This window comes from Patiria miniata, unplaced genomic scaffold (assembly GCF_015706575.1).
Source record: "Patiria miniata isolate m_02_andy unplaced genomic scaffold, ASM1570657v1 HiC_scaffold_9, whole genome shotgun sequence".
NCBI classification, from domain to species: Eukaryota; Metazoa; Echinodermata; class Asteroidea; order Valvatida; family Asterinidae; genus Patiria; species Patiria miniata.
The window spans coordinates 23,884,566-23,898,101 of NW_024037076.1; the positions used below are offsets into that span (position 1 = coordinate 23,884,566).

Below are 13,536 nucleotides of genomic sequence, written 5' to 3' on the forward strand. Positions count from 1 at the left end.
TTCTCCGTTGCTCTTGTGCCCTCTGCAACCTCAAACCCTAAGCCACTTATTTTGTGGTTTTTTTTTTTGGTTTCCCCCGAGTTTCACCCCTAGTGTGGAATGATTCACTGATTTTCCTCCCACTATCCGTGGTCAGTGATGCCTCCAACAGATGGCGAAGGAAGTTACGATTTTAAGTCATTTAAAAATGAGTTTATCATCTAAGAGCATTCTAAGAAATAATGAAACAAATTGAAAGTTGCAACCACATGTTACTCGGAGAGGATATGACGAATAAGAAGTGTCCAAACAGTGACACCTAGCTGTTACGAGCTGCATACATTTATGAAGCTGCTCAATAACTTGAAGTTTGAACCTATAGTGGAATCAGAATCAGAATCTGAATCAGAATCAGAAGCTTTTAATGCAGTGGTGTCACGCTCACGCGCATGCTGTACGCGCACATTTTGTCAAAAGAGCCCAAAGCATAAGCGCTTTATTCGAGCCCGACTTTCGCAAGCCTTGCATCACGGCTAAATTTGCTCTTTATTTTGCTAAAAGAATACTCTGAGCACGCTGTCAATTCTATGACGAAGGCCTCCTTCAGTGGGGAAAGAACTGTGCTAGCTATCGTTCAGAGTCACAGGGCACTTGCTTTGTACAATAGCGTGGCACTGGTTTAGCCATTGAAATGGGCCTTTCGTTCACCGAAATATGACCTAATTGCAGTAAATCTTGAGGTCGTGGGTCAAGTGGTCAAGAAACTCAAAGGAGACGGTTTTTGTCGGCCCGTTTTAAGTCGAAGGGACCTGGCACAAAAAGTTGGCCATTCTGCCCTTTACAACCCTACATCATCAACTGCAACCATCTTGGACATGTTCCCTATATCATTGCAATAGCCTCACTAAACGGCAAGCCATCACATCACAGGCTCCAGACTAATTGATTCATGTAAGGTACGCATTGATAGATTAAAAATAGAAGCGATACAACACGCCGGTGGGTTAACTTAATTGCAATTATTTGTAAGTTGATTCTTGTCTTTTCAAGGTGCTTATTTATAAATTGACCAGAAGTAGAGGTGCAAACGTTGTACATAAAATGTTTTTTTTTATCAGTAGCACTGTACAGTAGATAGGAGCAAATAAACCATTCGCTGTTTACAAATGTCACAAATTGCAGTTCTTTTGATCAGAATCGAGGTTTGGGTCAAGTATCACTGAAAGTTAATTGTCGCGGTTGAGTGAAAGTCTTTAGTGTAGTTAATACTGTGAGAATACAGGCATGGAAAACTTGCTAGTTCAGTCAACCGCCCCAGTCTACAAAAACAACAAATAGTGACCCTGACGTATCTTTCTATCAAGTCTTCACGCAAGACCAACCACATAACTATCAGGCATGCAACTTTTCCTGGGACCCGTTGATATGCTCTTTTTTTTTTTACTTCTCATGAATGCCATTACAAATTTAAAAACACTGTTTAAAGTCTTGTGTGATTTTGAATATCCTCGTTTTTAAGCTCTGGCGACAGTATCAACGAAAACTACTCCTGAAAGCCAACAAAAGTCCCACTTTTGTCCTTTTTAATATTTGATTCTACTGTTGTACTTTTTCACCTGGTATTACAAACACAGATCACTATGTTTGTGTTTGTACTAGATAATCGCTGGGGAAAAACAAAGACCATGTACATTTTTTTCCACTTAAAAACTGTAAGCCATAAAGCCTGTCTTTATTTCAGTCTTCAACATTATGTCACACACATGTACATTTTTCCTCTTTTTTTATAACTACATGTACATGCATTGTGTGTACATGTATTGATGTTTTTAAAAGATATGTTTAAAAGTAATATGTTTAGTCAATGTTCATAATAACTTCAATGAAATTATTAATTAGGTACCGTAGACTGAATATGGCCTAGAATTGGAAACTAAACATTTCATACATATAGTATAAGTTAACTGTACACAATTCAGTTTTAGTTCAGATTCTTTTTTCGCATAAAATGCACAATAGACATACAAATCGTTTACCAAATTACACAAAACAAAATACACAAAAACAAAAACACAAATCTAAACAGTACATAAAAACTCTTGTGTGGCAGTCTCTCATAGCAGTAATCTTCTGATTAGTCTGATTGATATGATTATAAATAACATTAAAGGTGACATGTTATATCTGAAGCACAGAAGTATGAAATTACCCCCATAATAGAGTAAGAACTAAACTGGCCCATTCTAAAAATAAAATAGACACTAAAAAAAAAAAAACCTAAAAAAATAAAAAAAAATTGTTTTATGTTTTACTTTTCCTCCTCAATGACAAGGAACAACTTCTGCATCCAGTGTGTGATCAGTCCTGCAAGAGATAGAGAAACAATGACAACATTTAATATGCATTTATGGGATTTGTATTTTAAATGTATTTCCTTGAAAAAGTTAATTTGCATAGATAAACATGGCCCCCAAAGCTTTAAACAGGAATCACACTGTCTTTGGTATTGTTTACCCCCCCCCTTTTTTGAAAGATATTTTTCAGTAACTATTTCCATAAATGTTTAGAGAGTTCTGACATGAACCAAAAACAATAAGAAACCAAGCTCCAAAACCATTAAAAGGCGCCGTAAAATCCGCATCCATTTTCCAGTATGCATAATAATGGTAAGTTTTGAAGAGTACCCCCATTTGGAAGATGGGATCTGAACCGATCACTTCCGTTGCATACTTACTTGAAGAAATTCCGATCCATTTCAGTTGCTTCCTCGGTTGAACAAATATATAATACACAGGAACACCGGAGAAAATGATCGCCATGCCGATGAGTGTGTCCATGGGAGAATTGATCGTGCCAAATATGAGCAGAAAAACGCAGATGACAACAAAACTGATTGGAATAAGGATGTTGATCTGAAAAATTAAACAGCAAAAAAAAAAAAAAAAAACACTTACAAAATTTGTTTGTTTTCAATTATGATTTATTGGTGTATAACTTCTGTTAAACGTAAGTGATGCCCAATAATATAGGAAGGGGTAATGTTCATCAAAATGTTGTGCAAAATAATCCAAGGATCAAAGTTGCATAGAACAAAGTATTTCAGTTAAATGTGCTTGCCTGTAAGCGATTGTTTTCACGGGAGGGTATGGATAATGTTTTTTTAATTAAAATAACTAAAAAATATGGTATTGGAACAACCCTATGTGAAAGTTAAAAGACTTTCAAGATGCATGTGTTTGCAGAATGAATAGACAAAACTGTCTTCATTTTAAGACTTGTGTTACCTTGTAAGGCCGTGGCTTATTGGGCTCTTTGAAGCGAAGAATCACCTGTCCTAGAACGGCCGCCCCACAAAATAACCACGTGAAGCAACTGTGGTAGTTGATGAGTGAAAACAGATTGGGAGCAAAGATGAACAGCAGGATTGTGAAGCTCTGGAAAATAAAGGGAAAAAGGTTAAAATAATATTTCAGTTTTGAGTTACAATAACCAGGTTAGTTGTGTACATTCTGTACCCCACATTTACCATTCACCAACAAGGGCGGATCAAGAACCAATTTTTTTTTTTTGGGGGGGGGGACTAAGAGGGCTTGAATTTTTTTTGGTCAAAAGGGGAAGGGGATTAAGTATACAGGGTGAGTCGGAATGATTTGGACCCAAATGAAAGAAAATATTAAAAATATGTAGCAATTATCAAGACAAGTGCCAATGATTATGTTGTAAGCTGGTATTTTGGACATATTTGGTGAAAGTTTCCATTGTACCATTTTGAAGAAAAGCACTAGCAAAGAACACACTCTAAAAAACACTAATGACTTTAATTCCATTTTTTGAAATCGCGTACTGATGTGGAACATAATAAATAAAAACCTAGTCATGGTGACTGACTCATTTGAAGCTATCGACACACATATAAATGGCAAAACCAATTCTGTGTGCAGACTGGAAAATGAGCCACTTCAATGAAAATGATATAACTCCCCACCACAGCCACTAATTTGACAAATTCAAAATTCCTCTGGAAGACAAGGTAATAACCAATCACATGAAACACTTGATTTGTTTCTCAATATACTCTGTCCAAAAAAAAAAATGGTGAACTTGGGCCCCTCTGGATCTGCCAATGTTCACCCATTGTAATCCTCACAACAGTAGTGGCAGGAAACACTGAGTGGGCGTTTGAAAGACTTGTTTTGACAAACGAAATAAACAGGGGGAACTGAATCCTATGGAGTCAACTAAATTGATTTAAACAAAATTAAAAAAAGGAGAAAAGCTCTTACTATGAGGATGACTGCCGGATTTGGGGTTCTGCGATTGATGTTGATCATTGACACGATCTTTGGGAGGTGATTTTTGGCTGCTGCAGCCTGGTACAACCTGAGGATTTGGGGAGAATGAAGAAAAAAAACACCCAAGTTTACAAATTACAACTGAATGATAAATCTTTTGAAATTTAATATTGGGGATTTCCAAAAGTTCACTTCAACTCTAGATTCAGCTCTAGGAGATGTTTAGGCTCGGATTTTCGGTGACTGGCACGGCTCAACATAGGCCCATAATAATGTTCTCCTTCTGGAACATCATATCCTATAGAATGAGGCAAACGTTTTTTGAGTATTTCTATTTGTTGTGAACATTACAGGCCTATGAATGACTCTGAAGGCAAAGGTGTAGCCGAACCTGAAAATGACGCCGACGTTTCAAAAACCACCTTTGCACTGTGAAGATGTTGTCCTATTTGTAGCAAAGTTATCAATTTTATTTTCAATTGAAGACCTTCCACAGTCTTGTTTTTTAGTGGCAAAGGATCGAGTTTCTTGGGTTCGACAGTTGTATAATTTTACCTGGCATAGGAGAAAAGACTAGAGTTGAGACTTCCGAGGGTTGCTAAGGCAACAGAGACCGGCATGAGAAAGGAGGCCTTACCAAGGGCTTTGCTGCCAAATGTCTAAAAGACAAGGGGAAAAAAGGACATCTTTGATGAATCTTTGTTAAATAATCTCTTGGAAATTCTATTTTCTTTTTCAAATGTTGGCATGTATACCTGTGGTTTTATGGCAAAGTTTACATTTGTAACCCTGAATTCTGATGCACTCCTTAATGCAGTCATCCTCCAAGAGTGATTATGAAAAGAGAATTGGATATTTGTGATTATTATGTTCATGTTTTTGTAACGTTGGTGCTACTCAATTACACTTAAATAAATGGAATCCGGAAAACAAAACAAAACAATCAAGTATATTATATTCAAATGTTTGTGACATCAGTTTGTGACAACTGCATTTTTCTCAAGTATGAAAAGAATTTAACTGCATTTTGTATAACAAGATTATAGTATTGCAATTTCTCCATCACTGAAAATTGAACAGTCAGAGTGGCGTTACCATGGCAACTGCATCCGCCTGCATCATCTCCTCAGGGCTCAAGACGACAAAATAAGCAATGTTGGTGGGGATAACAATAGCAATGATGAGAAGAACAGAAAGATAAACGGCCCTGGGAAGATTTCTGCCCATTGAAGAAAAAAAAGACAAAAGCATATTTTTTTTGGTGAAAAACAAAAGAGCAAAACTTATTTGTGCAACAATTATGTCTGAAAAACAAATCTGATCATCACTTTTATCTCAAGAATCAATAGAAATATTATTTTGCTAGTTCAGTGATTGCATGATACCAGGTTTAAAGGGAATATACAACATTTGCAAACATCGAAAAATAAAACTACCAATTTTTTGCGAAATACCTTAACAGGATGTTGGTAAATGACAGTCTAAAGCATCCTGTAAAATTATGGCACCTGGTATACTGTCATTTTCAAGAAAAGTGGTATTTTTGTATCAATTTCCAACGCTGATCGGCCGATCAGCGTTGGAAACAACTGGCTTTTTTTCAAATACTGGCCCCTATTGACCATTGCACTTGTTTGCAATCGATTACAAACCTATGAAGGGGTACGAGCAAGCTAGACTGGTTCCCTGACCTTACAATTCCCCAATGTATGTAAACTGCTCTGTTTCTTCTTATATGGAGTCAGGGAACCAGACTACAGGAAAATGATCGTTTTTCTTGGTTTTTATAGCATTTTCGAACCCAAAATCTCCAAAAAGTCAGTGTAACTATATTTGCTTTATATTTCCAACCCCCAATTCCATCCATTTCTGAAAATTACAGCAAAAGCAAATGATGTATATTCCCTTTAAAGTCACAAGTTGAGTAAATTTTGTTGTTAATACTCCCTTCCAAAAAGCTCAAACTTCTGCGATGAGAACAAGGCACTTCAAATATTTATTATTACTGATAACAAATACATGTACATGTATGTGTGCCATTTGGTTTTGCAATATGAAAGGGGGGCTTAACGTCAATGTAGTATGTTTTATTGCCTTGCTATTGTACACCTATTGAGCTGATCGACGTACTGTCAGCTACATATGTAGAACACACAAAATGTTAGCAGTTGGCCTTTTCGCTTCACAGCTTTTCAGACTAGCAAAGTGAATTGGCCATTTTGTGAACTTTGCTCTTTAAAATATACAATGTAAGGCCTGAACTATATTTAGTGAGCTTATCATTGTGTTTTATCAAACAAAGCTACCTGGGTCATTTCATAAATAAGGGGTCCAAGGTTGGACATTGTTATGTAATATGTCTGGATGCAATATATTTTCTCTAACCTTTGCAGTTTAAATCTGTAGGACTGATCTTAGTACTCTAAACATACATTTTGCATTTTCTGACTTTGATTTTCTTCTTACATGACGAAAAACATGATTTACCATGTAACAGGGACACCAACATTTTACGTGTGAAATTTGTGACTTAATGTGCCATATTTTGGTTTTCATTGAAAAAGTCTAAAATTTATAAATTATATCAAGTAGTAAAGATACTTGTGTCTTTTATGAACTTTTGAATTTTCAAGGACAGGCTTAAGAAATATAGCGCAAATAAGTTGCTAGTTTCATGTGAAACAGGGACACCATAGTGTCCCCCCAAATGTCTGTTACAGTGTGAAGCAAATATCTTTTTGTGCCGTATGTCTGTTGGCTTTCTTTGAAAATTTCTGAATTCTATACATTTCATAAGCTAATAAATAAACACTTATTATTCCATGATATTAAGACATTTTCAGATTATTGCACAAAATAATGATTATTTCCATATTTAGAGGTTGGTGTTCCCATTACATGTGAAAAACTGGATTTTTCTCCACAATTTCCCTACTTTTTTTTGCCAGCCCAAGAGAGGTGAAAATAGTGATTATTTCCATATGTAGAGGTTGGTGTCCCCATTACATGTGAAACTGGGTTTTTCTCCACAATTTTCCTACTTTTTTGCCAGCCCAAGAGAGGTTTTTAGACACCCCCCCCCCTACCCCCACCGTGTGTATTCCCCAACTGAACGAATAGAAGGTTTTCCTCCCACATTTTCTTCGTTATCTCTACAGGTTTCTTCAGGGCTTCTCAGCTAAAATGTCTGCTGTGCACATCCAATCCAAAAATCCAAGCCAATTGGAATCAAATAAACAAGTCAAACGAAACACACATTACTTTTGTTGAGAGTACTCACTTTTCGGGTTTTTTGATTTCCCCACCGACCAAACCAATTGCATACCTGAGATGAAAAAGCAAAACAAGGACAATAAAATCTCCAAAAGTCAAGTCTACTTTTCACTTCAAATTAAAGCCTAACAGTTTAGCTTCTTTTTAATTATAGGCCACACTTTTCGGTCACTTTAGTCACGGGGGATTAGCAGGAGATTAGGGCACATTTAAGTACAGTGAAATCTTGATTAAGTAAAACTCTGGTATAAACTCAAAACAACTGTTCACAGGGGTGTAAAATCTCAGCTTTAATGTGATTTCAGCTTTTTTCGTGTTGGATGTCAGCTTTTTTCCCTCACTTGCTGTGTACAAAGGTCAGATTTCCAAAGTTCAGCTTTTTTATTGGTGATCACTCACCCCCTGGTTAAGTCAAACAAATAAGCCAGTAGTATAACAACGATACGACCCTGCTTATCTCAAAACTCTGCTCAAGTCCAATTTTGAACCTTTCCCCTTGAAGTTTGACCTGTCCAGATTTCACTGTAACTCTGTTGTGTGCATTCCTGGCCAGACTAACCAGTCAAATGCTCTGGTGTCAACAGGGGCCTGATGTGCACTGATCCGGAGATAACAAGCTCATTATAGAGAAGCCCCATAGTAGGTAAGTAAACAAAAACAGCAACTTTGACTTACCAACTGTTTACATTTTAATTTTACCGGCAATTGTTATTAAGAAATAAAATTTTGATTTGATAATCTCACCATCCCGCGTAAGAGTAAAGACCATTGTACAATGCGCCTCCAAGACTGTCATAAGTACTCCCACGGAATGCATCCTGAAAATTGTCTGTTTTTCCTGGGGAAAAAAAAACAAACGAATTTCAATTTTGCTTGGTTTTAGTTGTTAATTTTGAAATGATTTTTTTAAAATAAACCTGCAGTAGTTTTTGTGATCACTTAATTAAAGTTGCAAGAAATGCCTCCAGAATATCTGTGATTCTGCTGCAGTAGTTTACGCTGAAAACGTTACTGTGATCTTATTGGTCAATTGTGCATACGCCATTCAAGAAGTCATGACCTATTGATTTGCACCAAGATGGTCATAGGTATATTAATTATTTAATTGTATTTACTGTTTACCCAAGCAGTTAACTTTGCTTGGGCATGACAATTATTTTTTATTTCATATTTGGTTTCTTAATATTAAAATATTTTTACCTTGGAAAAGAGCAACAAAGCCTGCGATTGTGATGATTAACAACGATGCCACTTTGCAAATGGCGAGAACGTTATTCACTCTGGTAGCCAAGCGAGCACTATGAAAATTTACAGCAGTTGCTACACCTATAAAAATACAAAACAATTAAATTTAAGTCATATTATACATCAATATATATTCCTTTTCTTATTGCTAACTGTATATTTGTTTAATTTAATATTAATATGTTTGTAATTATCGCGATTTGAAAGTATGGACAGAAATGTCAACTTGACTTGAAATCGGAAAATTGCGCCAAAATTTCTCTTTTTACTTTTTCAATGGGTAGGTAAACTCAAGATTAATGAATGGGGATGTTTAGAGCTTGATGAAATGTCACTTTCTGTAAAACTATTTCTCCAGCAAGACGCTTGAGAGGCGAAAACTCTAAAGTGCACTACGTTAGGGGACATCAACAATTAAGAGTCTTTAAGACATCTGCAATAATCTTAACTAATTTTATCTGCTCCGAGACTGAGCATGGAATCTCATCACGATTTCTAATTTCTGGCATTACTCATATTAAATGTTAGAATTGTTTTTGACAAATTCAGTATTTTAGCAGAGACAAATCAAATCTGATAACTAAATCTGATAATAAGCGTTATGCCAACAACAAAAGCAATATCAAAGTTTGCATATAATAAATAATAAATCCCCTAAAAAAGTGGTGGACATCCGTGCTATCACGCAGAATCACAAGGAAAAGCAAGGTAGCACTTAAAATGACGAACAGGAACATTTCTGTTATAAGTCCTTGAATAGGTCGTTGTGTACAATGGATTATTCATAGCCTGGACTAGACTGCATTATTGTCACATTACATGCACCACTGATCATAAATCTTGCATGAAAAGGCCCCTCTTCATTGCATCTGATGTGAAGTAGTTGTTGCTACGAAATCTTATGCAATCTGTTAATGTTATAAGTAATTTTATTAAGTGCTACCTTGCTTTTCCATCAAAAAAATCAAAGTATAACAAAAAAATTGAAATGATATTGGACACAAGGCCGAATCCAGAACACAACTGTTTGGTTGGGGGGGGGGGGGGGGGGGGGGGGGGGGGTGGGAGGGGGCAAACGATTTTGTTTTTACTCCCCGAAAAAGTCGGTCCGAAATTTTTCGGCCCAAATTTAATGTGAAAAGCCCCCCCCCCCCCCCCCCGGCCTCCCTCTGTCCCTGGATCCCCCGTTGACTGGACACTGGACATGATTGAAGAGGTGTTTCTCTTTTTTTTCCATTTGCATTTTTGTGCTTTTCTTCTCTTTTTTTCCATTTGCATTTTTGTTTTTTTCTTCTGTCTATCTTTTTTTCTTTTGCTTGCTCTATTCTATCTCTCTCTCTATTTTTAAATTTTTTTTTTTTTTACATTTTTGAACAATGATTTGTACTCACACAAACTGAATATTGCAAGGCACCACACTGCTTCTTTGGGGAGCGAACACAATGGATTGACATCAAAAAACGGCTGCAGGGAGTACTCGGCGAACAAGAGCGCTATGAGGGCACAGGAGGCAGGCAGAGCAAGCACAACCTTGCCCCACATGTACAGAAAAGCCACCAGGTCTCCAAACATGACATGCAAGTAGGAGAAAGTCCCCCCGGACTGAGGCAACATGGCCCCGATCTCTGCGAAGCACTGGGCTCCGAGGAGGGAGATGAGTCCGCAGACGAGCCACATCACCATGGAGAGGCCTACCGAGCCGCAGCCGGCAACGACCCCCTTAGGGGATATGAACAACCCGGAGCCGACCACGCTGCCTACATTGATGGCTGCTGCGCTGAACAGCGACAGATGGGGGACAATGACAACTTTCTCCTGGTCATCGTCCACATCTCCCTCAACTGAAGTCTTCTCCGTCTTGTCAGCAGCACTGCTGGAGAGGCCATCGTTTTGCTTCTCCTCGCAATCCCCATTTGCGCTCTTGTCCTCCATTTCAAGGCATCCTTTTGCCGCGATCCAGCAGATACTACTGTAGTGATAAGAGATCCTGCGCTATATAGGAAGATCTTTGATGATATCGATAATCGATATGGGTCACGTGCGTTCAGCTAGCAATAATATTATTGTCAACATTTGGGGGGGGGGGGGGGGGGACTGGTCACCATATTATAGAGGGCGCTGTACAAGATGTTGGCACCTGTAATTTTTTAGGCCTGTATGTTTTACCCTTTCTTCTTATAAAAAAAACTGTCTCCGTTGCATGCGATGATGAGGTCCCATGGCTAAAACACCGTGGTCACGATGTATACCGCCCTCTTCCTTTTTTTTAAGAATGAATTTTTGTTTCAAATAAATGTATGAAGTTTAGCATTTTCTCAAATTTGTTTACCGTATATAGAATCTGATCCTCAAATAAACCACTGTTCTCTCAATGTTCTCCGATAGATGCGTTTTTACCCGTTTTTTTAAAGTCACCACTGACATGTTTGTCGATATGTTTCACCAATGATCACATGTACTTTTTCTTCAGAGCTGAGTTGAACTGATAATTTGTAATGTATGCCGGGCTCCAATGGAAACCAATTTTTAAACTGTTTTGGTGTACACTGGGGTAAAGAAATGGAATAAATAAATACATGTTCTCAAGCTAGAGACAAGAACACTTAGCGTTCGAGTACATATGGGGCTGCGTATTGTCTTCAGGGAAACAGAAAGGTCGCCCTTTAGGTAAAAAGTTTGTAAATTTGTAATCGTAGTAAGCTAGGGAAAGACCCAAATTTCTTGCACAATCTACAACTTATCAATTTAGCAATTCAAACGGAAAGGGGACAATCCTCCATCAATGTATGAAATTGAAATGCTCATTAAATAGCTGTCTAAGAACACCTGGTTCATCATTGTCCTAGTGTCGTCATTTCTATTTTCATATGGAGAAGCCCGAAACTATGGTGAGAAATTTGTTATTTCAAAAGCTCACCTTATGTTGGCGATGACGTATGCTTCTTGCGTGCCAGCGGAAATATAACCGACCAGCTACTGTCGCATGTCCTTTGGCCTTCGCTTTGTCGTCATTGTCAATAGAAAACACAGGTTGTGATTGGTCTGTATTTATAGCCCAGAAAAAAGTTGTTGACGTCATCGCTGTGAAAAGGGATATCATTGGTCCGTTTCTTATTATGATAATAAGGTAGCTTAAACGCATTCGCTTATTGGCTCATCTAGTGTCGGGCAATTTATATACGCGTCGCGTATGCATTTGTATACATCATCCATGTAGTGCACTTTCGCAAAGGAAGTTCCACAAATTTCCCCACACTACTGCACCGAAATTCAACCCATCCAGCCCAAATTCTTCACACTTCAATCAATCATCTGATGGTACAATATCTCCTTCCCAGTTTGGTGGTATTTTGGGTTGTGAATTTTACAGAATTCCGTCGAAGGGAGACGATTTCTTCGCCAGCTGAAAACGCTTTGTCAAGTTTGTGTTGGTGAATACTCCCAACAAAGAGTCGCCATCTTTGTTTTCCAAGCAAGACCGCGGTTCAAGCAAGCAAGTCAAGTCAGCTGTCGCCTTGCGTCTTTCCTCCTGCATATCAAGTCAAGTAAAGTATCTGCCTATCACTGGACAGTTTTAAGAGGTTTATTGGTAACATTTATGTGCTGGTATGACTCCAGATCCGATCAGTATGTCGCCAGAAACCTCGCAAACAGTTCGCCGAGTCAGTTATCCTGCTGCACACGGCGGCAGTCGCTCGAACGGTGGGTCGCCAAGGCACAAGAATCGGGGTAATCAGGGGCAGAATAGAGTCTCTCCTAAAGCTGGCACCCCGCCACTGAGACGCTCAAGTTATTCTACACGTGGAGATGGGGCCAACAACAATGGAAGTCCTACTGGCTTTGCTGGGTCCAAGTTCAACGAGGCCCCCTCACCAGAGCTCCTCCCACGACCCCCTGCACATTGGCTTGCTAACGGTCTTTCCGCAGCCTCAACCATGACAACCAATGCAATCAATGAAAGCATGACCAGGAATTTGAAGTTCATGTTAAAAGTTCCAGTTCAATCATAAAAACCATCTTGATTGAACTTAATTAAGCCAGATTTTTGGCCATGTTTTTGATATTTGTGGCAATTTTGGAGATCTTTCAATCAAATCTGCCATAGCTTGTTATACCGTCTCCGTGAATCAACTATTCAAAATTGACTTGTTTTGTACGACCCAATTTGAAACATTGACACAATTGATAAACCCTTACGATATACATGTTGCTGTGTATAATTCCAGCATGGCTGTAGCTACCCCTAGACCACATAGTTCTAGGGGTAGGCTGTAGCATAGTAACAGACGTTAGCCACAGAAATGATTGAATTACGAGTTTTCAGTGAATCAGATAAGACCTCTGTAAATTTTTTAAACATTTTGGCTTTTATTGGCGAGACGGTAAAATGCAACGCAGAATTTGAGTACAAATGTGTGATGAATGACCGTTAGCGCTGCGACTGCGAGCGCAGAATCTGTTTGGAATTATTTCAATGAAAGCAATGAAAGGAATAATGCTTTCAAGCATTTTAAGAACATTGTATAATGTTTGTACATTTTTCTAGAAAAATTGATTATTGTAAATAGTTGTACAGACATTTGTAAATCTTACCATTTTGCAGGGTGAAACATTTTTGATCAGTTTTGTGTGTGAGCATGCACAGTGTAGTTCTAAACCAGTATTGGCCTTCCATTTCTGAATTCGGATTTTCAATGTGTAGTAAACAAAAAATGTCTATAAAGACACTTTCAGGCTTTCCAAAATC

The 13,536-nt window shown here is 38.0% G+C and overlaps 1 protein-coding gene across 5 annotated transcripts; it reads right to left on the reverse strand.

Moving 5' to 3' along the window:
- Window positions 1–2,275: 2,275 nt before the first annotated feature.
- LOC119720454 (Y+L amino acid transporter 2-like) lies at window positions 2,276–12,547 on the reverse strand. Of its 5 annotated transcripts, none has more exons than XM_038190122.1 (11): window positions 11,707–12,547; window positions 10,181–10,781; window positions 8,745–8,870; window positions 8,289–8,382; window positions 7,552–7,596; window positions 5,367–5,490; window positions 4,827–4,930; window positions 4,263–4,359; window positions 3,264–3,413; window positions 2,714–2,891; window positions 2,276–2,343 (listed from the first exon to the last, which is right to left on the reverse strand). In XM_038190122.1, exons 1-11 carry the CDS (start codon window positions 11,929–11,931, stop codon window positions 2,288–2,290), a joined length of 1,800 nt encoding a protein of 599 aa, XP_038046050.1. In that variant the 5' UTR covers window positions 11,932–12,547; the 3' UTR covers window positions 2,276–2,287. The 5 variants fall into 5 exon arrangements, with proteins under 5 accessions (XP_038046050.1, XP_038046054.1, XP_038046052.1 ...); XM_038190126.1 differs by having other exon boundaries at window positions 10,181–10,758; window positions 11,707–11,790; XM_038190124.1 differs by having other exon boundaries at window positions 10,181–10,795; window positions 11,707–11,759.
- Between the last annotated feature and the right edge of the window lie 989 nt (window positions 12,548–13,536).